Here is a 27,298-nt window from a genome sequence, read left to right as displayed (position 1 = left end):
GACTTATGAAGGAAGCATATTTATTTCTTAACTATCCTGCTGTCTGATTTTCAGGTTCATTGGTGACTGGAATCTGAACTACTGAACCATTAAAATTCCATGCTAGGTATTACTGTATGAATACTTCTCCTAGTCAAGTTTTGAAAAACTTATATTCATCTGGAATGTTTTCACAGACTGCAGAAGTGAATGAAGCAAGCCAGCCTGAAGTTGAGACTCCACCTTCAGTAGATTTAAATGAAGCTTCATCTAGCATAGTTGATAACACTGAAAACATTTCCAGCTCGCCTACCTCAGAGACACCTCCAGTCTTGCAGCCAGAGTAAGCTTTTTTTTGTCTTATTGTTTGATCTTTGAGAAAATAACACTCTGATGTTGTTAAAAGAGTTGCAGTAGGGATAAGACCAGGCTTCTAGACACAGTTCTCCTGCTGTACTTTATGGTGTCAATGCAAATAGATTATGCCATCATTTACTCAGTGTGTGTATTAGGAGTGTGTACTTGCATGAAGTGTCATCCTATAGGCATTATCAGTTTCTAGCTGCTGTTTTGACAGAAAAAATCCAATGTCTTCTATGTGCTAGCTAATCTGTACTATAAAAGCCCTCAGGTCTTTAGCATGAGTATTTCTTGCCTTCACAGATGTGCTCACATCTGTGATAAGCATCAAAGATGCCATGGTCTCGGCTTTCAGTTAAGGAAGAACTTGTTCTGGGACATGCAACAGAACAATCTTGAATAAGTTCTGATATTAAAAGACTTATATTAAAACTTGGTATTTCATCAAAATTGCAACTAAGACAGTTTGTAATTCTGGTACTTAGTGTATTGCAGAGCTACCTCTGCTGCAGGCAATCTTCAAGAGTTATGTACTTCATTTTGTGCTATTGAATGTGAACTGTGGTACGGAAATTCACATGTGTATTCTTCTAGGTACTTGCACAAAATTGTCCTGGGCTTTTTAATGTCTGCTAAGGGGGATATAGTCTTCTGGTTGTCTGCTAATAAAGGTCTAATATTTTGGTAGATAACAATTCAACACGTGAAAAAGGAAGTAGACTTTGGTGTTTGGGGTTTTGTAAGAATCCAGTTATTCTCATTTGAGAAACTTAGTTTCTTTACCATGGAAAAGTACTGGAAATCTTGTGTAATCTGCTAGGGTAACACCTAAGCACCTTCTGGTACTTCATAAGTGTCTTTAATTGCAAGTCTTCAAAAATCAAGCTTGCCACATTTGCAGTTTCTGTAAAGCAAAACTGGAATGTAATTTCAATGCGTTTCTTTGTATAGCTTTTGTTGACCACTGCACTCATTCATTTGTTTAATATGTTTTAAGTTCTACTGTTGTCAGGTCTTAGAGATTCAGGACGTTATTTTCTATTGACTATTCAAATCGGTATCTTGCAATTGTTGCTGTCATAGTTGAGGAGTGCTAGAGTGATGAACTCTGAAGATTCGAACTATGAAACTAATGAAAACTGAAACCTGTTTTGGAGCACCTGATCTATTAGTTAATGCTTCTCAGTGTTCTGACACTAGTACCACTTACCAGAAGAAGGGAGCAGAATAAGTATCAGAGATTTGTATTTACACATTGTTTCAAACTTCAGTTTAGCTTTAAATAGTAGTAGGTAGTTTCTTTTACTACAGATTAGCTCTCATATCTAAAACATCTGTAGCTCCATAGTTAAACAAGATCTTTAAAAAGACTCAGTTGCATTTGTTATCTTGAGACAGCATTTTTCCTGTTTTAGATTCCATCAGTGTAACAAAGTCCAACTTTCTTAGGTATTATCAGTCTGATATTCCAGCAGGACCTCTTAGTCAAAATACTCTGGAAGTAATTTTATTCCAAACTATTTTTGCTTTGTGATGAATCTTTTAGGACAACACTGATTGCAGCTTTTCTATCCAAATGTAAACTAGGGAAAACTTCTTGAAAAATAATCAGAGAACCTCTTCTGGCTGCAAGTAAAGAGAGATGCCATGCAAAGTGAGCTTGGTAATGCACTTCAAAAATTAAGACAAAACTACTAACAAGTAGAAGTACCCAAAGACAAGGGAGCTCCAAAACTTTTAGGCTTGTGCTACTCACCTGCCAAAATGAGTTACTCGAGGCAAGTAAGGTACACCCCGATACCAAGATCTTTTAAATTCGTACGTGTCCTGTTTTTTATTCAGTTACTGACATCAAGAATGTGGGGCTTTTTAATTTCAAGTGTAGTGGTCAACCTTACTTTAGTCATGAAGGTGTTACATGCAGAGATAAACTGTATGTGTTTTGGAGTGTTTAGAGAAACTACTTCTAGTTTGTAGTTAATAAATTCCTGTATTCCTTCCTAGTATCTGTTAGATTATGCTACATAGCAAAAAGCGAGGTTTTCTGATATATGTTGTTGGAACTTTATCATAAAAGATGCTAAATTGGTTCCCAGGGTTTATTGAGCTGCTTCTGTAGGTAAGTGTAGCAGAGAATCAAAAAGATCTCTTTCTAAGTTGCTGATGTGCTGTTTGTGTTTTGGCAGCTCTGTATCAGATTAACCTAGTTTGCTGCTGGCATTGAAGAAAGCTTATGTTGAAGTTGAGGCAGAATAAAGCTTTTATTTGGATCTGGTTTATAGACTTCTAGATCAGTATGTACTGGAGAAAAGAGGATAGTCACAGAAGTTACCAACTGAAAGTTATTTGTCTCCTCGTCCCCACCCATTTCATCATTCCTCAAGAACATACAGGGAAGCTTTATTTTTTTGCCTTAGGATTTGTCTGATCCAGTGTGTTCAGCCTTACTGGGAGAGAGGAAGTAAAACAGTATAGTGTACAGGTTAGCTAGTTTGGGCTGTTGATGCAGTCTGGATAAAGGTTTACTGGGTTACCTCATCTTATTACACTAGCAAAAAAAGATTCAGTGGAAAGGAAGTCTGGCTGGCTCTGCTATATATTGTTTCTCCTTTAGTTTTAGAAAAGTTCTGTTCTGACTGCTGCTCATTGACTGGGGAACTTTAGGAGCCTTTAGTGATGGACCTGGTGTCATGTTTGATCCCTTTGTTGAAAGGGAAGGTTGCTGGCAGCCAGGTAACTCTGAGGTGGTTCTTTATTTTTCCCATCATCAATACATATTATCTTTTGCAGTGTTTGGTAAGATGTTAGATGAGAGTTCTGGGAGCTTAAAAGCTAGCTTTGTGTTCCTTTGAGACAATTTGGAAAGGGAAATTCCATTCTTGCAGTTCCACAAGTAGAGCATACTTCATTCCTCTTAATTATTTCTACGAGACTGTGACTTTTTAAAAAACTTTCAACTATCTTTAGTGATGTGGTTGATTAACAGGGTTACTTGTGTTACCAGAAGGGTAAAAAGCATGTTGTTTCTTTCCCTTCAGTGCAATAGAAAATTCCCTTGCTGATATCTCTATAGTCAGCTCTAGTGAAGCTGAGCAGTCAGAACCTGACTGTGATATTGGTGGGACAATTGAGGCTGACCGTCAGAATGAGCCTTCCTCTTTTGTCAGTCCACCAGAAAGGTGAGTATTGAAGTAGGTTGTGAGTGTGAATGGTTTGAAGGTAATTGTTCTTTTCTGTCCTGGCCTTGCACCAAACATTTGCATGTGCTTGCTTATCTACGTATTTCTCTGTGTGATTAGTATTGCATATGGCTGAAAATGTGATCATTATATGGGTCCTAATACTGTTAAAACTTTCAGCCTTGCAGGTCAACATATAGAGAACATATCAGCTTCACATGGCAAGGGAAAGAAGACAAAATCTGAGTTTGAGTCGAAAGTTTCAACAGCTGAAAAAGGGGCAGATGAGCAAAAGTCTGCTCTGAATGCCTCAGAGAACTTAAAAAGGGAGGTAAGCGATGCTGATACCCACTCAGGGCACACAGGAGTCTAATGCCCTCTGCTAGTTGATAACCACTCCTAAAGATGAGGGCTATCCATCACTTTTCTGATTGGCACTGAGTAAACGCCCAGCCGTCACATTTTGAGTGCTGTATGTGGTTCTGATATTACCATCTCAGTAAGGGTGTAATAAACTAGGAGGGAAAGGCAGCAAGGGTGCCTTGGCATGGAACAGTAGCTCTTACCTAAGTCTCTTGAGATATGAGACTTGCATTTTCCAGGGAAGCTTATAGAAGTCTGAGGGTTAAAGCTTTACTGAATCAGGAAGTTCCTTAGTAGCAAGCAGATGGCTAGAGGCAATGACGATGGAGGAGATGCAAAATGTTTGGTGTGTTTTTCTTCTTTCCTAGGTATTAAGGTAGGATACTTGCACTGAGACAGGTCTTTTATACTTAACTGTTTGCCTGCTTTTATGTTTTTACCGTGAGGCACTTCCTAAAGCTTAGGTTTTTCAAGTATGAAAAGAATGACCAAAGCTGTGGCAATGCCATTTTTTACTATTTTAGGCTCACATTTAAACTGAAACTAATAACTTGGATAACTCTCTTTTAAAACTAAGAAGTTTTTCCCAAGATTATTGAACAGAGTACAGTGAGCCTTAAAATCTACCCATGCAGTCAGAAATTTTCTGAAGAACTTACTCCAAACAAATCAGTGTAAACTATTATTAGAAAAAAAACCCAACAGTTTATTTAACCTAATGCTTTAAAAAATGCAAATTAAACAATTATGGCATTGACCTGATGTTATAGTTATGCAAGTGCATGATTTGACATTGCTTACTCAGTCTGGATTTTGACTTACCACTCTTTTCCCAGTCTAAGGAGGATCTGAAATACTGAACTTTCTTGGGAGAGGAAGATGCAGGGGATTTTTAGGTCCTTTCATTTCTAAATGTATGTGAGGATATATTTTTGAGTATACTGCATCTTAAGTGCTCTTCTAGTGGAGTCATGAAGATATGTGGGTTTGGCGCTCTATTGAGAGCTTTCAGCTACTAAACTATATGTGAAATAATTCTTGCTTCAAGTGTAGCTTCTGTGATTCTGTGCGGAGAAAGTATCAACCTATAAAGCAGTTATTCTGGAAACTACCCAGAAAACATTGTCTACAAAATAACCTCTACACTTAAGTCTTTATGAAAAGCTTTTTGTACATTTGTTGGTTTGCTGGAAATGTGTTTTGTACAAAGGAGAAGTTAAGATTTGAAATGATATAGCTAAGGGCTGCTGCTTCATTAGACAAGTCCAAACTATTATTTTTCTGATCATTTAAACATTAAATAAAACATTTAAAAATAATCTCATTCTACTGGGTTTTTTTGAGATATTTAGAAACTCCAGGGAACCTCTGAAATTCTGACATGGCCAACGTTCAAATATGAGAATTTATGCTACATGGAAACTTTTCCTCTTTAGGAGGAGGAAAAGCAAAGATCTTGAAGAAAAAGCAGAGTCATTTTCCTTGAAATGTATTAGTTCAGCCACAAAAATTAACAGCATTTCACTGAAATGTTGTTTCTGGCTTGTAAGCTTATATCTTGGCACAAAGTTTTTAACATGGATTCAAATGATGTATCTGCTGTTGACTTGCATGAGAGCATGGTTTTTTTTTTTTTCAAGCAGTTCATCTTTGTTTTCACTGTTGGTGTTGAAAAATATTTTCAACTGGACTGGTTTGGGTTTTTTTTCCAGAAAGACTATAAGAAAACAGGAGAAATTGACCCTACATCAGTGATGGCTCCAAAGGACCATGGAGACATTCCAACATTTGATGAATGGAAGAAGAAAGTCATGGAAGTAGAGAAGGAAAAGAGTAAGTTCAGGATTCATTGGTTTGGTCTAGCTACAGGCCACTTTCAACTTACATTCAAATAGTGAAACTGTCTCACTTTGGAATGCAGTCTGGCACTTCGTTGCTCTACTAGAGCTACATAATCGATAGCATTTATTGCATAAAAGGAGTGAGCAGAAGTTCCCTGAAAATGAAAATACTGCTTGTGGTTTTTCATAGTATCAATATTTCCTTGTTCCTAGGTCAGTCAATGCACCCTTCTGCTGCGGGTGGGCAGCATTCCACAAAAAAAGTCCAGAAAAACAGGAATAACTATGCCTCTGTAGAATGTGGTGCCAAAATTTTGGCAGCAAACCCAGAGGCAAAGGTAAGCATTTTACTAATAATTAGTGTGCATTATTTCAGTTTACTTTTAAGCAAGAAGTAGTACAAAGTACATTTACTTGAGACTGAACGCTGATTCTTTTAAAGTGAATTTAGAAGGGGCAGCAGAATCTGGTCAGTAGAGAAACTGAACAACTGAACAAAGTTGTGTTAAACAGCTTGACATAGTCTGTGATTGCCCCAGAGTAGTAAGGCATAGTATCTCCTTTATATTATGTTGCTTAGAATGTTGTGAAACTTAGTTTCCATGACTAATATCCAACTTATTTTTTGAGAGTAGGGAGGAACCCTTGGTGTGGCATTTGTATCTACTGTACAATTTAAAACACTTAATTCTTTTTATACAGAGCACTTCAGCTATTTTGATGGAAAACATGGACCTTTATATGCTAAATCCTTGCAGTACAAAAATCTGGTAGGTTACTGAAGCTTGTTGAGAAGAGTGATTCTAGTTGTGCATTGTGATGGGAATGACTTGACCTTGGTGTGTCTGTGTCTGAAATGTGTGTGTAGGAGCTTGCTGGATCTAGCACTAGGTGCTTTATTATGTATCCCAAATAATTCTTTCTCTGACAGAGAAATCAGATGAATGGGATGACTTGATTCACTTTATGCAAAAAAAAAAAAAAAGGATAAATAATTATAACCTTTCAGAAGAGAAAGCAGATGCTGAAGTAAAGATTTTGGTTTCTTTCCCCAGCTGTCAAGTAATTGTAGGAGACCTGGTCAGAATTTAACATACACTAACTGGTATTTCAAGTGGGGTTTAAATGTTTGCTATTCTTAGTTTTGGGTTCTTTGACTAGTTGCCATTAAGTACAAGATGGATGAAGATTTGTAGCTGCAGGTGCTATCTAGAGTTACTAAGCTAGATAGGCAGGTAAATATCACTAGTGACTTTCCTTACTGTATAGCACTTTTGTAGTATTCTTTTATACCCAGAAATGAGGTAAAGGACTGAAGATTGTGCTTTAAAAATATTTCCTTGTCTTCAAGGTTTGTTGTTGAGCTTTGTGAACCAGTCCAAGTAAAACAGCTTGACATTGCAAATCACGAGCTATTTTCTTCCACTCCTAAGGACTTTCTGGTGTCAATTAGTGACAGGTATGTTACTAAAACCCACCTTCCTGAATGAAAAATGAAGTAATAATGATTAAATGGATGGCTTTATAAAACATGTTCTGTGTAATCCTGTTAGTGTGCAAAGTGTAATGCATTGTGAAATTACTTGGATTTTCTTTCTGTATGTATATTATCATTTGCTAGCATTTTTTTTTCCTCATGAAAAGGGCAGCTGAGAGGGCCTAGAATACATGGCTTGACTTCTTTCCATGCTTGCTGTTTTGATTTTTTCTTTGCAGCCTTAAAATGAAAAGGAAAAATCTGTTGAAAAGTAGCAATGAAGCAGCAGAAATTAGACAGGAGCTAGGTAGTGGATGTAAAATTAACTTTCTTTAATAGAACGCTCCAGGTGTTGTGGAGCTCTCTCCTCCCTTGTCATTCAAACCATTTGCACCTGACTTAAAACTGTCTTCAGTGCTGAACTCGTGTCCAAAAAGCCCCACATGATTTAAAAAGAAATAAAGTATTAGCACACTATTGAGACAACTGGAATGGGCAATACTGCTACTACTCATTGGCTGAATGGCTGGTTAAAGGGTGGCTTTATGTTGTAGGCAATTTTGTACTGCCTCTGCTTTCTGTGAGTGAGCAGATTATTATGGCATGTGAAAGAGGAGGCATTCACACAGTGCAGCAAAAACTTTCTTCAGTCCTTGAAGTGTGTAGATTGAAGTGGGTTTTTCAGCATTTGGTCTTTTGCCCAATTATAACTGCTTTCCTCACAGTTCTTTGCTGCTTGCTTACAATAATATTTGCAACTTATCACTTGTGTCGTGTTCTTCAGTGTTCATCTTGAGGTGACTTTTTTAATTCCAGGAACTTTACTGTGACTGGCAGATTTTGGTAATTGGGTCAAGTATAGGGTTTCATCCTTCTCAAGGACTTTCACACTGTTTTGTGTGAATTGGTACTGCTGAGGTTTTGTGTTTGGACTAGCTTTAGTTTGCAACTTTTCTTTCCATAAAAAACCACGTTGCAGTTGAGGGGAGAAAAAAAATCTTTTTATTTTGGGAAGTGACAGCCAATGTCTGTTAAGTGAGTTACTGACTTTCGTTAGCTGACTCCATTGTTTCTTTTTTAGGTATCCAACAAACAAATGGATTAAACTAGGTACTTTCCATGCCAGAGATGAGAGAAATGTCCAAAGCTTTCCTCTGGATGAACAGATGTATGCAAAATATGTTAAGGTAACACTGCAATAGCATCCATGCTTCTCAGGGCTGGAAGGGTTTGCTGGGCTTACCCTATATGGCAGAGCATCTAGAGCAATGTGTTATCAAAGCATGGTTTACTGTTAATTGCACTAGCTTTGTTAGTGGCCTTAATGTGATTGGTCATGTCATTCCTCACAATGGTAACTGAGTAGTCTTGGAAAGCATCTATTACTTGTGTCCAAGTATGTACTTACTTGATATCTGAACTACAAAAAAAATCCAGACAATGTTCTGTTTTATTTGACTGTTTCCTGAATGTAAGATTAGAAGTATCAACCTATTTTGTCTCTTGGCTGTACCTGTTTTTATATCTCTGCTTATACACACACAACACACACACACACACACACACACTCTCTCTCAGATTAGACTATGCATATTTCTTGATGCTTTTGTGCTGTATTCTGCTCTACAGTTTTAAGTGAATCTGACAAGTATTCATTTGAATTTTGCATCTCATCATCAGACATAAGTGCAGCTTTGCAGTTACTCAATGATAACTGTGACTCGTGCAAATGATTTAGGCTTACTGCTGCTGGAGCACTTGCCATGATGTTTCCACCTTCAGAATAACTTGCAGTAAGCTATTTGTGATTGGGAGACTCAAAGAGAATAAAACTCGGTAAACAAGGGTGTGCTTGGACTAGGATAAAAGCTTTTTGTGAACATACTGGGGTGTAGGTGAGGTTGAAATTGAAATAAAATACAGACCTTTTAGGTCTTCTCAGTAGTGTGTTACCTTCCAATGATGGTGCTGCCAGAAAAACCTGAATGTGATTTGTGCTACTGAATTATGATTTATGCTTTCATGAAGAAGTAGCTGTGAATGATAGTTATCTAACTTCTCTACTCAGAAATTCTGCATGACTCACAGGATAAAGATTTCATTTATTTTTGATTCTGCTTTCTGTCTGAATTAATGCCTTAAAGGTAGCTAGAGAATCTTGCATGTCACTGCAGTTCCAAAATTACACTAGATGCTTCAGCACGTAATCCCTTGGTGGATACAATGTTCTGCCTTGAATAATGTAGCATGGTAAAATTTTCAAAGGACCCTTCTTGCAATGTTTTCACTTTATAGCACAAAAAGTAAGGAACTTCTGATTGTGCCTGGTCTACAGCACAAGTCCAACATTTTTTTTGAAGAGTTTGATTTTTTTTTTTTCATGGCTTAATGAGTTGGAATTACAAATAATAGACTTTTTTTGTAAGAATGTTTTTACGGGAATAGTTCTCTTGATGTCACTTTCAGATTATTACAGTGCTTCCTTGGTAATGTTTACAGTGGTTCAATAAAATGCATTCTACGCTTGAAAATTAATTTGGATTAAATGCCAATGTGTAGTCAAGTCCTCACTAGAAATATGCAGATGACTGAAGCTTCCAAATGTGTCATCAGATGCTCTGTGCTTTCTTTCAGTAGTGTTTCTGTAAATTGAAGCATGTTACACTGGACTTGAAGCAGCAGCAGTATACAGAATGCATGCTTGAAGGTTTTTTTTCCCTTTTGAGTCACTTTCTGTAATCTGTGCTCTTTAAGGGGAAAAAAATACCTGTAGTATATTTAATACTTTGATATTCTGTCTGCAATCGTGCTGCTTGGAAAAATTAAATAACATGTGAAGTTCTTCAGTAAAAGCACTTGTTGCATGTTACCTTCTGTCTGCAAGGTATGAGAACTGAATGAAATCTTGCTACCTAAGGCAGATGAAGTAGTATTGCAACTTTATCCTTCATAACTTGTCTTCTTAGGCATTTACAGTACTGAATTAAAACCAGCCAAGCTCTAGTTGCCTGTGGCATGTGATCAGCCTTTGTACTGACATCTTTTTTTTTTTTCTCTTTTCCTTTCTCTCGCTTCAGATGTTCATCAAGTACATAAAGGTTAGCAACCTCTTCTTTTGGAATGATGAATGCATGGGGCTTGGGGTGTTCTCTGCTGTGACTCAGCACTTTAATGCATGGCAACAACACATCTCTCAGGCTTTTCTGTTGTGGGCAACCTACAAATTGCTTGAGTAAACAAAACTTGCTATTTCAAAATTGGATGTATATGTTAAATGAACTCCTGAGTCTGAGTCTTTGGAGTTTTATTTTAAGTAACTTTTATCCTTTAGGTGGAGTTGATATCACACTTTGGATCAGAACATTTTTGTCCTTTAAGTCTTATAAGGTAATGTCTTAAGTGTTTGGCCTTGTCTTTCTACCCACTTGTAGTGGGGATTAGTGTGTGTTAATAGCTGAACAACAAATTCTAGTTTTCAATTTAAGCTATTTGCAAATACCTTGAATTGAAGGAGTTGCCTAACTTATGTGCCGTGTAGTGTGCTTCATATCTGTTTAAAGGAGCTTTGAATCTTTTGATTCTCCAGTATGTAAGGAATAGTTAATATTTGTAAAATAGAAACAAATACAAAGATGTAAAAAATAATGAAGATATTTTTAAAGGATGTCAGGAAACAGGAGCATGAGCAGCCTTACAGAAGGATCTGAGCATTTCAAGGTTGATCTAGCAAAACAAGGAACAAATGATGAACTAAAAAGAGCAGATGTGGCAAGTGCTGCTGGAAAGCTACTGTGTCTCAGGGCATCCCAGTTACATACACTTAGTAATGCTTGGAGTATTTAAATTGCAACAGCTGTGCGTGTGTAGCTCAGAATCATCAGTCTCTCTACTGCTTCTGAAAAAACCATCAGGATTTGAGCCTGGCAACTCTAGTGTTATAAGCCAAGCCATATTTCCATTTGACAGACTGCTTTAAATTGTATTGATTTGATTTTATTTTGGCAGAGCAGGTCAATGAGAATGTATGTAGTATTCAAAGTGAGGTAGTAAGGAACTAGATGCTCCTAAAGTCAGTCAAAGTTGAAGCTTAAGCGGAAGTGTAAGAGCTCATGGAGACCTTAGGCCAGGGAAGTCTAGGTATGAGTTTAAATTAAAAAGGAGGAAAAAAGTCTCTTTTGGAATTACTAGGATGAAAAACAGGATCTTATTTTGATGTGCCCCTTGAAAACATGCAGTAGACACTACTCTTTATCTAATTTTTGCTTTATATTGTATCATGTTAATATTGCTTATCTAATTATCAATCATGTCAGACATTAAGTTTTTATTCTAAAACTTTGTTCCAAGGGTATTTGGCACTAGCATGGTTGAAGAGTATGAAGAAATAGCTGATTCTCAGTATCAGTCTGAACGACAAGAACTCTTTGACGAAGATGATGGTAAGCAAATAATTTCTCCATTTTTAGCCATTCAGACATGTCTTGTGCTAGTCTGGCTTGTCACTTCCTGCATGTGAATAATGATTTGACTGCTAAATTTACTCTTAGCCTTGTTTTGACAGTATTTCAGCATTTCTGGGCTTATCCAACAGTCCTTTGAAGTTATAACACGTTGTTTAAAACTATTTGGAGAGTTATTTTAAAATGCTAGTTCACTTGGCAGGCTAGGCAATAATATCTTCATATGCTGACAGTAGTAAAGGATAACTAAAGTAATCAAAGCAGCTCATACGAAACAGCTTTGTTAGTGCCCATTGCCCACTTCCTGAGGAAGCTTGTGTGATCAATGTGGCAAGCAATTGGGAGGGTACTTATTTTGGCTTGCAGACTGTGTTTAAATAAGAAGTATGATGAAGCCTACTTTCAGCCCTCGTGAGGAGAGCTCAAAACACTATATAAAGCTCAATGAGCTGTTTGCTGCGTTTATGTCCTCAGTCCTGGGGAAACTGAAGCTTGAACTCTGGATTTCTCATTGCTTGGAGCTTGATACTTCATTATGTGATGTCTGACCTCTAACTTTATTTCTGTACTTTTATTTTCACCCTGTCAAACCGACATAGTTGAATGACATGTTAAATCTTGAGGTTTATTTTCTTTTGCCTGTGACAAAATTAGTTTTAATAGCCATAAGTGTTCTTCTTTATGCATAGATTATCTATTGGATTACAATACAGGGGAAGAAAAATCTTCAAAAAATCTCATTGGTTCTGCTACAAGTGAGTATGATTTATTAGAAAAGTTATTGCTGTGCTGAAGCAAACTTAGGTAATTGAAAGTGGAGTGACATTTTGTCCTGCAACAGCTACAGCATTGATGTTTTTCTGCTGAAATAATTTATTGTGATTCCTATTTACTTGTATAGGAATAAATAGTAACAATTCCAACTTGGAATTGTTATCATTACTAAATTTATTATTAAGATATAATAATTATTAATAATTTAGTACTATTTATTAAAAAATTCAGCTTTCCAATTCTAAGAGTCTCTGTTTTTTGGAAGCTTTACTTTATGTACTGAAAGATCCTGAGCATTTAAAATAAAACAAATGTTACACTGGGCTGTAAATAATCAGTACTAAAGTGCTGTAGAATCTTAATTATTCAAAACTTTTAAATCTGTGCTTAATTAAGGTGCCTTATTTATAGGAGCCAATGTAAAGATTTACTCTGTAAAGCTTGAAAGGGAGGGATAGACAACACTATTTCTGAGAAGATTTTTATGTAAGCATTGTAGCTTCTGTGTTCTTAAGAGCTGTATTTTTTTTTGAGAGAGAGTTCTTGACTCTCTTTGAGAGTTCTTAATGGTTCTTGACTGTCTCTTGTCCCTTATCCTTTGGAAAACATCCAGATGTGAGGTTTGTTTAGCTAAGAATACCTGAATGTTCAGTTTTAGTGGTATTCTTAACTGCTGAATTATTTAAGATAGTATCAGCTGCTACATGCTTCTAAAGAGCTCTTACACATAGCGCTCTTCCTTCTGCCCAGTTAGTGAAGATTTGTTACTGCAGTGTAGATTGGGACTCAGTGAATACTGTTTGGGCTCAGGCTTTCACTTCATCCCCTAGTGGATCAGAGCTGCAGAGTTCTTTGCTACGAGCACATGGTTCAGTGGTGCAAATTTCCGGGCCCTTTGAATGTCGTCTTTGAAGTTTGTTTTCTCTTTTAGATGCTATCCTAAGTATGGTCAATATTGCTGCTAATATGCTTGGAGCCAAAACTAAAGAGTCACCTGAAGCTGAAGGTATTTTTTTCAGATGGAAATCATTCTGGAATGTTTTCCATTTCTTTGTTATTTTGTTTAATTTTTCATGAGGAGATGGATGTTTAAATTACTGTTTTCAACTTTTATGACCTATCTGGTTAGTGCCATAGAATTCTTATCCTACTGACTATGAAAAGTGGAACAAACATGCTGAATTTACCGAGAAGGGAACCAATACAAAGATACCATATATGTTTGTTCAGCTGTATTCAGGGATCTTTGCTCTCTGCATTACCCAGCTTCAGTTGTAAAGTCTAACTTGCTGCTTCTTTCTGGAAATTTTGAATGACATGTGCAGTTAACAATGTAAAAAAATAACCCCCAAATCCCAAACTTCATTGAAAACAAACACAGATCTTGAATTTTTATGTTCACCTTTTCCTTCTTCCTGCAGCAGGGAACACAAGTGTATCTGAAAATGTCACTGCCACCCCTGCAACTTCAACAGCTGCACCAAGACTGCCTGAACCAACTCCTGTTCCTTCACCAGAGTAAGTGATCAGTGTTGGTTTTTGCACTGTGTTCCTAGCAGAGATCAATGTGCACCAGTCTGTCTTTGTTAGTAGAATGCTCAGATATGGAACACTGCCTTAAACAAGTAAAAAGGTGAGTATTTGGTGAAATCTGTAGAATGGTAATGTACTAACCAGGGAAATGTCTTGCTTTAGTTACTGTTTACAGTTATTTCCACTATGATATATGTTGTTTTAACACTTGGTAAACTGTCAAAATGCATTGCTTCATTTCTCAACTGTTTGTGTTACTTTGTTTAGAAGAAATAGAAGTGTTTTGCTCTTGGCTATTGCACGTTTCTTGGGTGGAACTTAATATTCTTCCAGGTTTTGTTTGCTGTCTCCTACAAGAGAGACTAATCAGGAGTGTAAGTTGTACTGATGAAACTTCAGTGGAACTGAATTTTTGTCAATTCCATTTAGAAGCTTGTATTTTTTTTTATTGGCTTTCCTTGATGAAAACATGTATGCTAAGGTGTATGGAATTAGATTGAGAAAAGGAGTTACATATTCTATGGAGGATTTTTCAGTTGATTACAATTGTTCAGAATTGTTTTGCCTGCTTAGAGCTGAGACTCTAGCCTTAAATGTTAAGATGTGCTTTGTGCTGCATTTAGTGGTTTTTATGGTTTTTGTAGCACTCTGGTTGTTGAGAGACTGAGGAAGGTCAGTGGGAAGGTTGTGATTATTTTGCATTTGAAGATTGCAGCTGAAGAGTAAAATGCTTGCTGTGCAAGAATTTAATGATATTTGAATGGGTGACTTTTTTAAGGGTTACGAGAAAGGACACTATCTGATTGAGAAGGCTTGCTGTTTCAGAAGCAGGGGTTGAAATAATTTGTTTGCAAATTATTTCAACTGAAAAACAGTAGTGAAAAAAAACAACCTGTAGAATTTCTGACTGCATCCAAACTGGTATTTGGTCACTAGAACAAGCTTTGCTAATTTTCTGAAAGATGCTACTTTTGTAGTCTTCCAGAGCAGGAATGTAAAACTGTTGAAGTAACCTGCTGTCTTTTATCTCTTTCATTGCAGACTTGTTACTACAGATATTCCACAGATAGATAAAGAGCAATTAATTGTGGATTTGACAAAAGAAAGTCCTATTGTTCAGCTGGTACAAGAGTATGAAGAAGATACAAGCCGGTCAACAGTAACCTTGTTGCCTAGCGATGATCAGGAAGAAGAAGCATTGACATGGTTTGAACTTGAGACAGAGAAGTACTGCTCTGACATGGCAACAGTATGTTGTATTTCCACCTTTTCAGAGTATCTGTTTAAATGGTGTTCAGTTGCGATAGCCGTGCATCGACAGCAGAGTAAAGCTGAAGGTCAACAGGGACAAGGTTTCTCTGCTGATGCTCAGCAGCCACAGGCAGTTCTGACCGAATCTACACACGTGTCAATAGGTGAGCCTCTGCCTGAGCAATTAGACAGCAAAGCTGAGACACCATCTGCACCTACTGTTGCAGTCGACTTCAGCAGTGTGATCCATGAGGAAGTCAGTAATGAGACAATGGATTCAATTGAACTGGAGCCAAGCCATCCTCAAACTGTCTCCCAGTCCATCCTCTTAGAAATTACTTCTGCAATGAAACCATTGCCAACAACAGACACGGTGTTGGAGCCTGCAAAAGAGGATGCAGGCCAGGTAGCACCAAGCGTGACTTCTCAGGTGAATATAGCAGAGACCAGCACAGAAACACAAAAGACTGAGAGCTCCACTGCAGAGGAAAACTCTGTAGCTTCTGAGACCACTGTGGCCACTGAGGTAAAGGAGGTAAGCACGAGAGAGACTATTGCTACCCTGGTGATTTTAAAGCCTACAGAGACTGTTCTGCAGCCTGAACATACAGTGGGCACATCAGCCAATGATGCTGGGGAGGGAAAGGAAAGCACTCCAGAAGTGCAGAAACCTGTGTTGCCTCCTGTTGAGTCTTCTGTGTCTGCCGAAGCAAAGGAGGATGATCAGGCAACTGAAGAAGCTCTAATGGCAATTCCGGTCTCTGGGGGAGCGCCGAGAACAGCCACGGACTTCTATGCTGAGCTGCAGAACTCCACTGAGCTGGGCTACACCAATGGGAACCTTGTTCATGGGTCTAATCAAAAGGAGTCAGTCTTCATGCGCCTCAACAACCGCATAAAGGCCCTGGAAGTGAACATGTCTCTGAGCAGTCGTTATCTAGAAGAACTTAGTCAGAGGTAAGGCTGAGGAAGGCTGGTAAGAGTCTGCTGTACGTAAACGTGATTTGAGCTGACTATACAACTGAACAGACACATATGGGAAGCGGAGTGTAATGTACATCATAGCATAAAGCTTGATGGGAAGGGAGAGAAGTACCAAATCCTAGTAGCTACTGGGTACCCAGATGTCTGGGAGTGGCAGGGGTTCCCTTTCTGATGCTGTCACATTTATTTTGTTTTGAGGAATGTTTCTGTGTGTTTTTTAAATGGTTTAAGTGTTGCCAGGATTTAAATGCTAATCCTGACCATAATCCTTTCAACAAAAGGGTGTATCCCACTGTTGCTGTTGCACTGAATGACAGAGTTAAATGCTTTCTTTACTGAATTGATTGTTTTCACTGAAACTACTCTGTTATCTGTAATAACTCTTGTTGAAGAAAGGAGAACGGAGAGGAAAGCCAGACTTTCTGTGTTTGTGTATTAGTGTTTATGTGTGGTGCTCCTTAGCCACAGGAGAGCTGGGAAATGTACATATTTCAGAAAGGGCTCTTTGTTATATTTACTGTTGTGTTGTCTGTGTCAGTTTACTGACTGCCAAGCTCTTAAGTTGTTGAAATGGATTTGACTTTAACCTTGGGGAAAAAAAAAAACCAAACTCACAAAAGAACCTAGAGAGGCCCAACCCTGTTTTGTGTCTGAAATTTTATGTTTAACTAGAACATAAACTTTTGGGTAAAGAGAAGCTTTCTTCTGCTATGAAGTGTAGTGCTGAGGAGTTCATCAACTAGCATTTCAGACCTTTACGTTCTCTCTTTTTTTTTTAATGAAGGTACCGAAAGCAAATGGAGGAGATGCAGAAGGCTTTCAATAAAACAATAATCAAACTGCAGAACACCTCAAGAATAGCAGAAGAGCAGGTATGGTTTGTTGGAGCACTTCAGTGTTTTCTTGCTTAGGAAAGTTTACCTTTAAGAAAGAGTTTCAAGAAGGTGCAGAAATTCCTTCAATTGGATATTTTTATTAGCCTTCTATAAGAAACTCCATTACATGCTTCCCAGGTTGTTTTTTTCTCTGTAATAATGTTTTTGGGTACACTCCCAATTGTTTTGGATAAAACACTTTCCAGCTCTGTTTCTGGTTCTTGTATTTGAAGAAGGAAGTCAGTTGTCTGCTGGTAACAGCTAAAACTCAACTCTTTCTTTGACCAAGATGTTTGTCCAGATCACTTCCAGCCCTTGTTTCTTGGTTGTAGCTGCACTCAAAACCACCTTTTTTTCTTCCACTTTGAACTTGGTTTGGTTTTCATCTCTGAAGTATTGGTAGACAGTTGCCCTAATATTACTGAAAGACCTAACCTCTCGAAAAGGAGGGAGTACAGTAAAGGCTTATGCCAAATTTGCATTTGGAAGTGTAGTGTGTGTAACAAAAGCTTTAGTTCATTCTTTAAAGATGTGATTTAAGGAGGTGAGTGCTGAAGGAGAGTGTTTCCCTTCTCTGCTATTGTAGCTTTCCTGAGCAGCTGTGAAATGCAGCACTACTGGCAGTGTTGAATAATCACTACAGGAACTGTGCATGTGGTGCAGCAGACTTAATCCCAAATGGGAAATTTCTCTAGTTTGCCCATCCCTCAAAAAATGAAGAAAAAGGCAGCTTCCCTGAGACTGTCTGTAAGCTCTTTTATGTTAGTTTTGAGTAGTATCAAATGCCAGTTGGTATGAGCTGCTCCTCTTGGTTAACCTTCTAGATATTCTGCTCACCTTCCTTAGTTTCTCATAGGATTGAGGATCCTGTTAAGGCTTTCTGCAGGAGGTGGCAGCTGCAGAGGACATGTTCCCGGCTGGCTTGGGCTCCTGTCATTAAGTAGCCACCTGATCCCAGAGCAGAAGCTATGTGTCAGCCCTTAGACTTCAGCTCTGCTTGGTCATCTGCATGTGTATTTTGTAACATGACAGTACTTGACTTCCTGATAGCCATGACATTGAACCGGCTACTTAATGTGCCTTTAATGAAGGTAGCAGAAGTCACTGTAATGAAATGCTGTTGACATGATGTTATTTGATAAGTAAATATATTGATGTTTTTGACTAATGCTGCTCAAGTGGTTTCAAATGTTACGTAGAAGTTGTCCTGAGAAGAGTGAACAGGTTATGTGGCTCCAAACTGCTTGGCTGTGTTAGGTGGAACACTGACTCTTTACCTGTGAGTGTCTGATAGTGGGAACCTAAATAGCCTGGCTGTGACTCTTTGTTGCAGGATCAGCGGCAGACAGAAGCCATCCAGCTGTTACAAGCCCAGCTCACCAATATGACCCAACTCGTTTCTAATCTGTCAACAACTGTGGCGCAATTAAAGCAGGAGGTAACTATAATTTACCAGTATGGCACAAGAATTCAAAGGAAACAGATGCATAAACCATCTCCATTTGAAGAGGCCTGGAGTCTTTAAATGAAGCTCTTCCTTTGAGTAGTTGTCTGTAGTGTTGCTTTCAGCTTGCTTTAACAGCTGGCCAAGAGAGGGGAAGAAAGCTTAAGTAGCTTGAGCTGTTTCAGGAGCAACAAGATTGGTAATAGTTTCTCCTACAGCTCTGCCAGCCCTGTGACTTGTAGCATGAGCTAAGGATAAAGATCAAACTTCATTAGAGTAATGTAATGTCTCAGCCTTCCTGGAATTAATGTTGTCCTGTGAAATCATTCTTAATGAAGTTAGAAGGTTAACTGCTGACTTGGAAATGGCAGTAATGGGATTTGCTGTGCACATAGAATGTTTGATATGTGTCAGAAGCAATGGTAAAGTTCACGCTTCAAGAGCTTTTCTGGCACTTGCTGTGTTGTTATATGACCAGTTGTACTGCATGACATTGTTACACAACTTGAGTAAAACTGGATACTTTGAAGTGTCCAGCACTTAAATATTAACAGACTTGCCATGGGAGGTTTAGTGTGCGAGAACATACTCGTCCCCTGCTGGAAGTGTGGTGTAGTAAGAGACAAATGTATGGAGTGTTGCACTCTTAGCTATTGATGGCAGGCTGGCATGGCTGAGACACTCTTCTCCTTCCCCTCTGGCCATTGTGGCCTTTTGAGATCAGGGGAATTTTGGCAACGATGTCAGCAACATGCTCTTTCAAAGGTTTATGTTCTCCAGCCCTGGATTTCAAGCAGAGCACTAGAAATGACCCTTTTTTTTCTGTGCATGTTGCCAAAGACATCTTTCTAACACTTAGTGAGACTCCTCCTTTGATGGCTGTCAGGCTAAGCTCCTGTTCACTAGTGCTGTGTGTTTAACCAGCTTTTGACAGTGGTGATCATAAGGGTATGTTAAATGAGTGTTGTGGAGTTTGCACTCAGGCCACCTGAGTCTATTAGTCTGAGTCATTTGCTCATTAAAAAATGGGAAGTCATGTTCCTTGTCTCTTCTTAAACCTTTGTATGACCTCTAAGATCTCTTAGTGTGTTTTGAGATAGATTTGTATAGGAAAACAGTGGTGCAATTCATTTTTTTTAAACATTACCAGCAAAATACCCTTGGATTTCAGTGTCCATGTAATTTTAGGCAGCTTCATTTGTCAGTCTTCAGAAATTAACATGCTGAAAAAAATCCTTCTGCTAGCTTGTGAGATGGAAGAGTATTCAGAAAGATGAAACCCAGTGAATCAAGTGAATATAATGGTATTTATTTTGTGAAGTACTGCAACATCAGCTGATAAAAACCATCCCATGCAGTTGGCATGGATGTAATACTACCTCAGTTTTAAAACAGAGACATTATTTTCTTAGTACACCTTCTTATGGAAAATAGATGACTTTTGCAAAGGTTTGAGTGCTCTTTGCAAGGGGCATTTACTTCTTTTAAGTTACGGTAGTACTGTAGTGGGTGAAATCTTGTCCTCTGTTACCAGCTAAGGGTTTTCAGTCCTTGAATGCTGCGTGGAAATAGACTGCATCAGGCTTCTGAGAAATACTCAAACTTGAACAAGTGTTTAGTGAGATTAAAGGAAAGTCACTTGAGAACATGTCAGTTGTGTTCCTTAAAGGGTTTTAATGTTTAAAACATGAGAATAATAGTAGCATTAAACTGTTCTTTAACAATTGTGTCAAATTCTCCCAGGTTTCCGATCGGCAGACCTACCTTGTGATTTCTCTGGTTCTCTGTCTCATTCTGGGCTTGGTGCTTTGTGTGCAGCGATGCAGAAGCAATTCTCAGTTCTGTGAGGATTACCTCTCAAAAATTCCCAAGAGTAATCACTACCCTAGCCCCAAAAGGTAATGGATTTATATTTGAAACTTAATTTTTCCTGCAGCTTTGAATGATATTTCCTAAATCTGCTGGGACAGGCACACCTGCTTTTATTGTCAGTCGTCTTTCTGCAGACTCAAAACTGATGGTGAAGCCATTGCTGCTCTGTGGTAACACTCTCCTAGAATTTTGGGGCTTCACATGCTTCTATCACTTGTTGCAAATACAGTACTTTGTGCCAGGCTTCCTGGGGAATCTCAGTGGATGATTCTCTCCTGCTGACAAAGATATTTCTTAATGAAAAATGTGTATGACACAAACCTGAGAAAAATGCGTATCAAAAAGCTTTGTGGTTTTTATTTCCTAGGTGTTTTTCCTCCTATGATGATATGAATTTGAAAAGAAGAACTTCTCTTCCACTGGTCAGATCACAGTCTTTTCAGCTAGCTGGTAAAGAATACCATCCATCTAGTGTCTCTCTTAGTGCTGTACAATGTGTGTTGATGCAAGCTTATGAGAGTGGAGTTGCAGGTTGTGGTCAGAATACACTGGATTATAGTAGTTCATGTATATATTCTGAAGGACAAGGTGATTCATGAACAAGTTACCACATAGAACTGTGTTCAAGTATGCCAAAAAATCAAATGTAGGCTTTGCAATCATTTATACCCTACAGAAGTTTCCTTGGGGTTGGTAGCAATCCATGCAAGCACTCAGGTCTACAAAGCTATGGAACCTACAGAAAATGGTGCTCTTTTTAATGCTGCATGTGGGAAGTCTGAATGCCCCACTTCTCAAAAATCCTGACAGTCTGTCTTTAAAACCTGGCAGATATTTAGGATCCAAATCTATCAACAGTAGTAAGACGATGTAGACTGTTTGAATACGAGGAGGGATTTGGTCTCTTCAGTCTTCACGTTATGCTTGGAACAACTGGATTTTCATTTCTTGGACCACCACCATCATGCAAAACCAAAAATGCTGCAGATGACAGTAGCTACCAAGTGTGCAGCTGACAGTGCTTTTCTGAGTGCAGCAAACTTGCTTGTGAACAAAACTGCACGAGAACTTGTGAGATGAATGGGGAACATGTTGCAATAGAGTCTAGCCAATGCTTTTCCCAAATTCTCTCCCACTTCATTTTAGAATAATGCTTTACAAAGCAGTGATGGAGGACTGCTGGACTGGTCTGATGCCAGCCTGCACATGTGTGTCCTTGGCAGGTACACATGCCTCTGATAGCTGTCCTGTCTGGGCAGGCTGCATGCTAAACAGCTTGTTTTAGTAGCGGTTAGTTTTGGTAGAAGCTGACTTTTGCTGACACTTGTTCCTTGTCCCCAAAGGATGTTCTGTGCACTTCTCCTATGGCCTGATTTATCAGGGGGTCAAGTGTCTGTGGCTGAGAGCTGCCCTGGCAGCACAGGGGAGTTCTCTGTGTGGTGACATAATTTTCAGTGTTCACATGTTCGTACCCCCGTTCACTTACAGCGGGGGCAAAAATGGGTGTGAGAAGCGCAATATTTTGTCATGCTACTACTCATTTAATCCTGTTGCTCTAGAGCTGTCAGTGTCAGGACTGCTAAATGTGTTGCCTGTCTTGCAGGGGATCCAGAGGATCTGTACATTGTGGAGCCCCTGAAGTTTTCCCCAGAGAAGAAGGTAGGGTGGTTGTGGGGAGTGTGGACTGAGCGGGCTCCCTCACCAGGCGGCCGCTGCCTTGCCTACTCTTCCCCAGCACCAGTTCCTAGGCTGGGTTTTTACCCTCTGCTTGCCTTCCAGAACTGCTGTTTCTTTGCAGCACTAACTGCTTCTTTTGTTGTGGTTTCAGAAAAAGCGTTGTAAATACAAAAGTGAGAAAATAGACACTCTGAAGCCAACAACAGAGCCTCTGCATCCAATAGCCAACGGGGAAATTAAAGGAAGGAAGCCGTTTACAAACCAGAGGGACTTCTCTAACATTGGGGAAGTTTATCACTCGTCATACAAGGGTCCTCCATCTGAAGGAAGCTCTGAAACATCCTCCCAGTCTGAGGAGTCCTATTTTTGTGGCATTTCAGCGTGTACGAGTCTGTGCAATGGACAGACCCAAAAGACAAAAACTGAGAAGAGGGTTATAAAACGAAGACGGTCTAAAGTTTCAGACCAAGGGAAGTTCATAAAATCTCTAATACAGACTAAGTCAGGGTCAATGCCAAGCCTACATGACATAATCAAAGGAAACAAAGATATAACGGTGGGAACGCTCGGTGTCACAACAGTTTCTGGACACATCTAAAACTAGCTGAAGTAGCTGAACAGCATTTGTTCATTTGAGAACAGTCTGTGGTATTCTGTGGGAGGATAGTGGGAGACGAAGACCTCAACTAATTGGAAAGTATTCAGAAATTTGGTTTCTGTCTTTTTAAATAGATGGGATTGTGTCAATCTTGGCTATAAGCTGCAGCTTTACGAGGCTGGTAATTTCCTATGAGAACAGCTTTGGGGGGAGGGAGGGCAGGGTTCATTTTATAAAGGTTTTTTTTTCACAGTTCCTGGGACAGAGATTTTTTGAAACCCAGTTTGTTGGGTGGAATAGGGATAAAAGCCTAATCCTCTTCCTTTAGCTTTGTTCCTATTTCTTGCACCTTCCCATATTTATGTGCCTTTTGTCTATTTATAATGCCACTGGAAGAGGGGAGATACAATTGTTTGTCATTTGATTTATTTTGTAATTTCTCTAGCTTTTTTTGAAGATGCAACACTACAGTGCTGTAAAGGGACACGTGTTGGCCTTCAGCTGGACTCAGTGATGTGGACTGGATACTGTAAAAATACTAATAGATGGACTTGCCTGACGGGATTCTGGTTTTGCAAACTCAGTTGAGGAAAATGCCTCACTGGGGATGGTTATTGTGTTAGTTTCTACCCTCAGTTACATTTCGGAGGTGGGAACCCAACGTGCTAAAGGAATGACTGCTCTTTAGGATTCCCTGTGTGTGAAGGGGTCTTAGGCTGACAAATTGAACTGAATTGCCTGCTGTAGTTTTCTGAAGCAAGCAAGTGGGGAATGCTCACTGTTTGTGTGCTGAGAGTTCAGGAAACAGCCCGGCTGAGCCGGCTCTGGATGTGTTGAGTTTGCAAAGCCTGCAAGTCTGATTGGTCAGGCTGGTTCCAAGTGGGTATTTCCATAACGTTTGCTTTTGTATTGGCTAACAAATGTGCAGTGTTTGTATGGTTGGTATTTTCATATCCAAGTGTTTTTTATTTTGACTGTGATTGTATATTTGGATACTCTAGGATGTGTGATTGCTGAGATGCTGAGTGTGTATCTGAGTGAGTGGAGCAAAAGGTTATTCCTTTTGATAGGTGTTACAGGTTCCCATTGTAAAAAAATAAGTTAACTTATTGAGCACTTTTAGTGGTACCCTTTTTAACAGATTTAATGCCTTTCCTGGGTATTGTATGTAATGTGACTTATTTAAAGCCTTTGTTTTTTTTGCTGCTTTCTTGTTAGTTTATGAATACTTTCAGGTGATGTACTTTTGGAGTTGATCTGCACAATTAGCCAGTCAGAGCACATGAACCAGACGTGTTGAACGTGAATTCAGAAAGGTTCCAAACCCAGATGAGGAAAATACGTAGCACCTGAGTGCAGCAGACAATGTTGTGGAACAGAGTATGTGACTACAGAGCTGTAGTGCCATTAGAAACTGTGAATTTCCAAATAAATCTGAACACTTTGTCTTTAATTTACTGGTATTTTTCCTTTCAAAATGAAACTCGTGGCTTCAGTTCTCTGAGGAGGACTAGTCTTTACATTTCAGCCCAGGCCAAGGATTGGAGTCCTTTGGGCCAGAATAAGGAGCTCAAATACTTGTCAGCCTAGATGTGTTTCTCTATTTAAAAAAAAGAGAAGGGAGGGAGTGAGGGGAGGAAAGCTGAAGGCTAAGTGGTTCTTAATCTGAAAGTTGAGGAACTGTAGCCACACAAACACTGATGGAAAGGTTTCCAGCTGGTGTCAGCTCATGTCTTGACCTAGGGCATCCTTGGAAATGGTAGCTTTCTGCGAGAGTGACTGCATAAATGTCCTCCTGGTACTCAGAGCTAAGATTTGTGAAGGGTATAAAAAGCCATGAAAAGAAAATGATAATAATTTATCATTTCAAACCGGAATTTTCAAGCTAGCTTGAAGTTTTTCCCTTACTCTAGTCACTTCCTCCTAACTGATTTCCAGCCAGCATAGCAGCACTGCATGCAGCCAAATGCCAGTTCTGTGGTTGCCCAGCATCTGCCTCTCCTCAATGAGACCTCACCAGCACTAACTTCTCCCTTGAGTGTCTCAAGACTCTCTGGTTCACGTAGCACTAAGATTTCAAAAGCAATTGAATGTGAGGCTTGCTGGGGGGAGTGGGGTGGTTTTTGGGTGTATGGGGTTTTTCTGTGTGTGTTTATTTACTGGACTTCCTCTTGATACGTCACTTCTAGGAAGTGTGCTTTCCTCTACTGCCCTGGCAACCACAGACCTGTTCTTCTCTTCAGTAAGAATCTGCTGAAGCTGAACATGACTGAGTTCTTAAAGCAGCCCCATCTTGACTGCCTGGCTATAAACCAAAGACTGACAGACCTAGAATGTGCTGACAGGTGTAGAGTGAGGCCAAGTGAGTAGTGATGCAATGTGCAGGCAGCAAATGTGTGTCTAACTGGGGGAGCTATTTTTTCTTTCACCCAATGTTTACAGGCCAGCCAGAATGTGGTGAGCATATAGCTCTGGGGCAAGGGCAGTTGCTTTTCCTGGAAGCAGCAGTTCGATGGATGGCCAGAAACTTTCCTCGTCATCCTCTTCTATTTTGCTGTAATGGACAACTTCTTTCTGTGCTGTGTACCTTTGCTTCCTAGACTGGATTACCCGACTTGAGGAGCAGCACTCCTCAATGCTTCCTCATGCAAGGAGAGGGTATTGTATTTGTTTAAAAGCATTTAAGGATGCATCCCTGTTCTCTCTTGGGAAGGTGATACTTTGCCTGGGACTGAAATCCTTTTTTGCTGACACTCTTCTGCTGATGGGATCTGGTTTATACCCTTAGGTGTTGCTAAGTCTGAGTAGGTTGTGCATGTTCACATTTCCAAGTTAACCATTTCAAATGTAAAACTACATGCATTCTAAAGCAGTCATTTAATACCCTACTGCCTCTGTATTTTAATAATTGGGCATGACATAGATCTAAGGAGTTGCTGCATTCTGTGGAAAAAACACCAGCAATAAACTTGGCATGTAAGGAAGACACAGGAAACATGCCATGGGAACACAGCGTAGTCTAAATGGACAGAGCAGAGCTCTGGTGAGAGCATGACTGGCGGCCACATGGTTTCCAGTTCACACTGGAAATGTGACAGATGCTGTAACTGGTAGGTAACACAGGGGCTGAAACTCTTTTCACTCGGGCTCCCATGTTTCAAAACTGTTTTGAAAACGTCTTGCTGCATTCCCACTTCTGAAAGTGTACCCCCAAATCAATGTCAAGAATAAATGATGTCATGGGTGCTGGGTAGGTTCATCTTCCTGAAAACTACTTACTGTTCCTGGGAACTGCTGCCTCTGGGCTCTGAGTCAACAGGTGCTTGCATGAGTGCTGCTGGTGTGATGGAGACCAAAGGTATTGCACCCAGTGCAGACTTCTCTAGTGCTTTAACTGTCCAGCTCACAGAAACTCCGATGGCATGCTGAAAAATAGCCTGTTTGGTTTTTGTGCTGGTTCAGCAGAGATGGCTGTTAGCAGCAATAAAGCACATCAACCAGAGTCACCTGACAGACACTGTTGTCTGAGGCAAGGAGGGATTTCCCATTCTCCTATGTAAGCATTGCAGCTGAGACTTTTCCAGACACAGCACAGGTGATGCTCCAGCTGCTGGGAAGGGCAACACGTGAGGGGACCTACAGAGCCCAGAGGGCTGCTGCAGGCTTGAGAGTGTTTGTTCTGGCAGTGTAGTGGAGACTGAACCACAGCTTCCGCCTGCTGCTGCCTTCAGTTATTTGTAACCACTTTTTTCTTTAAAAGAAGAAAGAAAGGCTCTTAATGTTAAGTTGGTATTGCTTAATGTTATCCTTTCATGTGGGCTCCTGAGTCATATTTTACTTCCAGTTTTATTAATGTCACACTGACTCTAGCTTTCAAACTTTATCCTTTGGTGAAATCAAGTCTCTTAAATTGGTCGTAATCTGTATATAGAGACAATAGAGACAATAGTTTCTAATGAGGACAGCTTATAAAACTTGACAAATTCCCATGATGCTATGGATACTTAATGGGAAGGCCTAGTCCATCTTGTGATATCACATAATAAGGTTGAATAGCTGTTGGTGTAAATGCCCAGAAGCCAGCAGGTGTAGTGTTGGGCAGCTCTTGAGCCCAAGGTCAGAAGCAAGGTTAAGCAAGATGAAAGTTTCCAGGGGAGGATGGGTAGTCACAAACATATACCTTGTGTAAGTAAATTACTAACCATGTTTGCCAAAAGCAGGTATTTAGGTTATGGACATTAAGCATCAGAGTGGAAATGCAATGTTTTTGGAACATGCAAACTTGGCTGGCTGTATGGTATTGTTAAGTAGAGAACTCGAATATAAGGAGTTTTTGTGTGGCTTCTGCTTTTGTCAAGTTAGTGTGAGATGAAACAAGATGGAACAGCTTAGCGTGCTTCACTAGGTACAAACATGTTCCACTTCATTTGGAACAATTAAAGTGCAGAGGCCTGACCACAGAGAGTTGTGGGTAGCCCCTCAAGTAGCATGTGCCTCATCTCCTGGAAACCCTGAGTGTCAGACAGCATCAGGTGCTGCTGAGGGCATTGCTGGGGTTTGTAACAGCACGAGGGGGATTAGTGTTCCCAGAGCTCACTGTGATATAATGTGTTATCTTAGGAAAGGGAGTG

The 27,298-nt window shown here is 39.5% G+C and overlaps 1 protein-coding gene across 3 annotated transcripts in view; it reads left to right on the top strand.

Moving 5' to 3' along the window:
- Positions 1–24,120, top strand: part of SUCO (SUN domain containing ossification factor) — a 39,194-nt gene extending 15,074 nt beyond the window's left edge. The window contains exons 4-24 of one of the 3 annotated variants that reach the window (XM_062003676.1): positions 177–322; positions 3,378–3,518; positions 3,699–3,849; positions 5,594–5,714; positions 5,936–6,060; positions 6,425–6,492; positions 7,074–7,181; positions 8,281–8,386; positions 10,277–10,297; positions 10,531–10,586; positions 11,547–11,638; positions 12,349–12,414; positions 13,365–13,439; positions 13,855–13,951; positions 15,008–16,174; positions 16,986–17,073; positions 18,410–18,514; positions 20,264–20,418; positions 20,760–20,842; positions 21,996–22,051; positions 22,221–24,120. In XM_062003676.1, coding sequence (XP_061859660.1) covers positions 177–322; positions 3,378–3,518; positions 3,699–3,849; positions 5,594–5,714; positions 5,936–6,060; positions 6,425–6,492; positions 7,074–7,181; positions 8,281–8,386; positions 10,277–10,297; positions 10,531–10,586; positions 11,547–11,638; positions 12,349–12,414; positions 13,365–13,439; positions 13,855–13,951; positions 15,008–16,174; positions 16,986–17,073; positions 18,410–18,514; positions 20,264–20,418; positions 20,760–20,842; positions 21,996–22,051; positions 22,221–22,667 — 3,474 coding nt within the window. In that variant the 3' untranslated portion in view covers positions 22,668–24,120. The remainder of the gene's footprint in view (positions 1–176; positions 323–3,377; positions 3,519–3,698; positions 3,850–5,593; positions 5,715–5,935; positions 6,061–6,424; positions 6,493–7,073; positions 7,182–8,280; positions 8,387–10,276; positions 10,298–10,530; positions 10,587–11,546; positions 11,639–12,348; positions 12,415–13,364; positions 13,440–13,854; positions 13,952–15,007; positions 16,175–16,985; positions 17,074–18,409; positions 18,515–20,263; positions 20,419–20,759; positions 20,843–21,995; positions 22,052–22,220) is intronic. The other 2 variants (XM_062003677.1, XM_062003678.1) reach the window with 2 other exon arrangements.
- The last annotated feature ends 3,178 nt before the right edge of the window (positions 24,121–27,298 follow it).

This window comes from Colius striatus, chromosome 10 (assembly GCF_028858725.1).
Source record: "Colius striatus isolate bColStr4 chromosome 10, bColStr4.1.hap1, whole genome shotgun sequence".
NCBI classification, from domain to species: domain Eukaryota; kingdom Metazoa; phylum Chordata; class Aves; order Coliiformes; family Coliidae; genus Colius; species Colius striatus.
The sequence above is the reverse complement of the archived record's forward strand: the minus strand, read 5'-3'. Positions and strand labels throughout refer to the sequence as shown.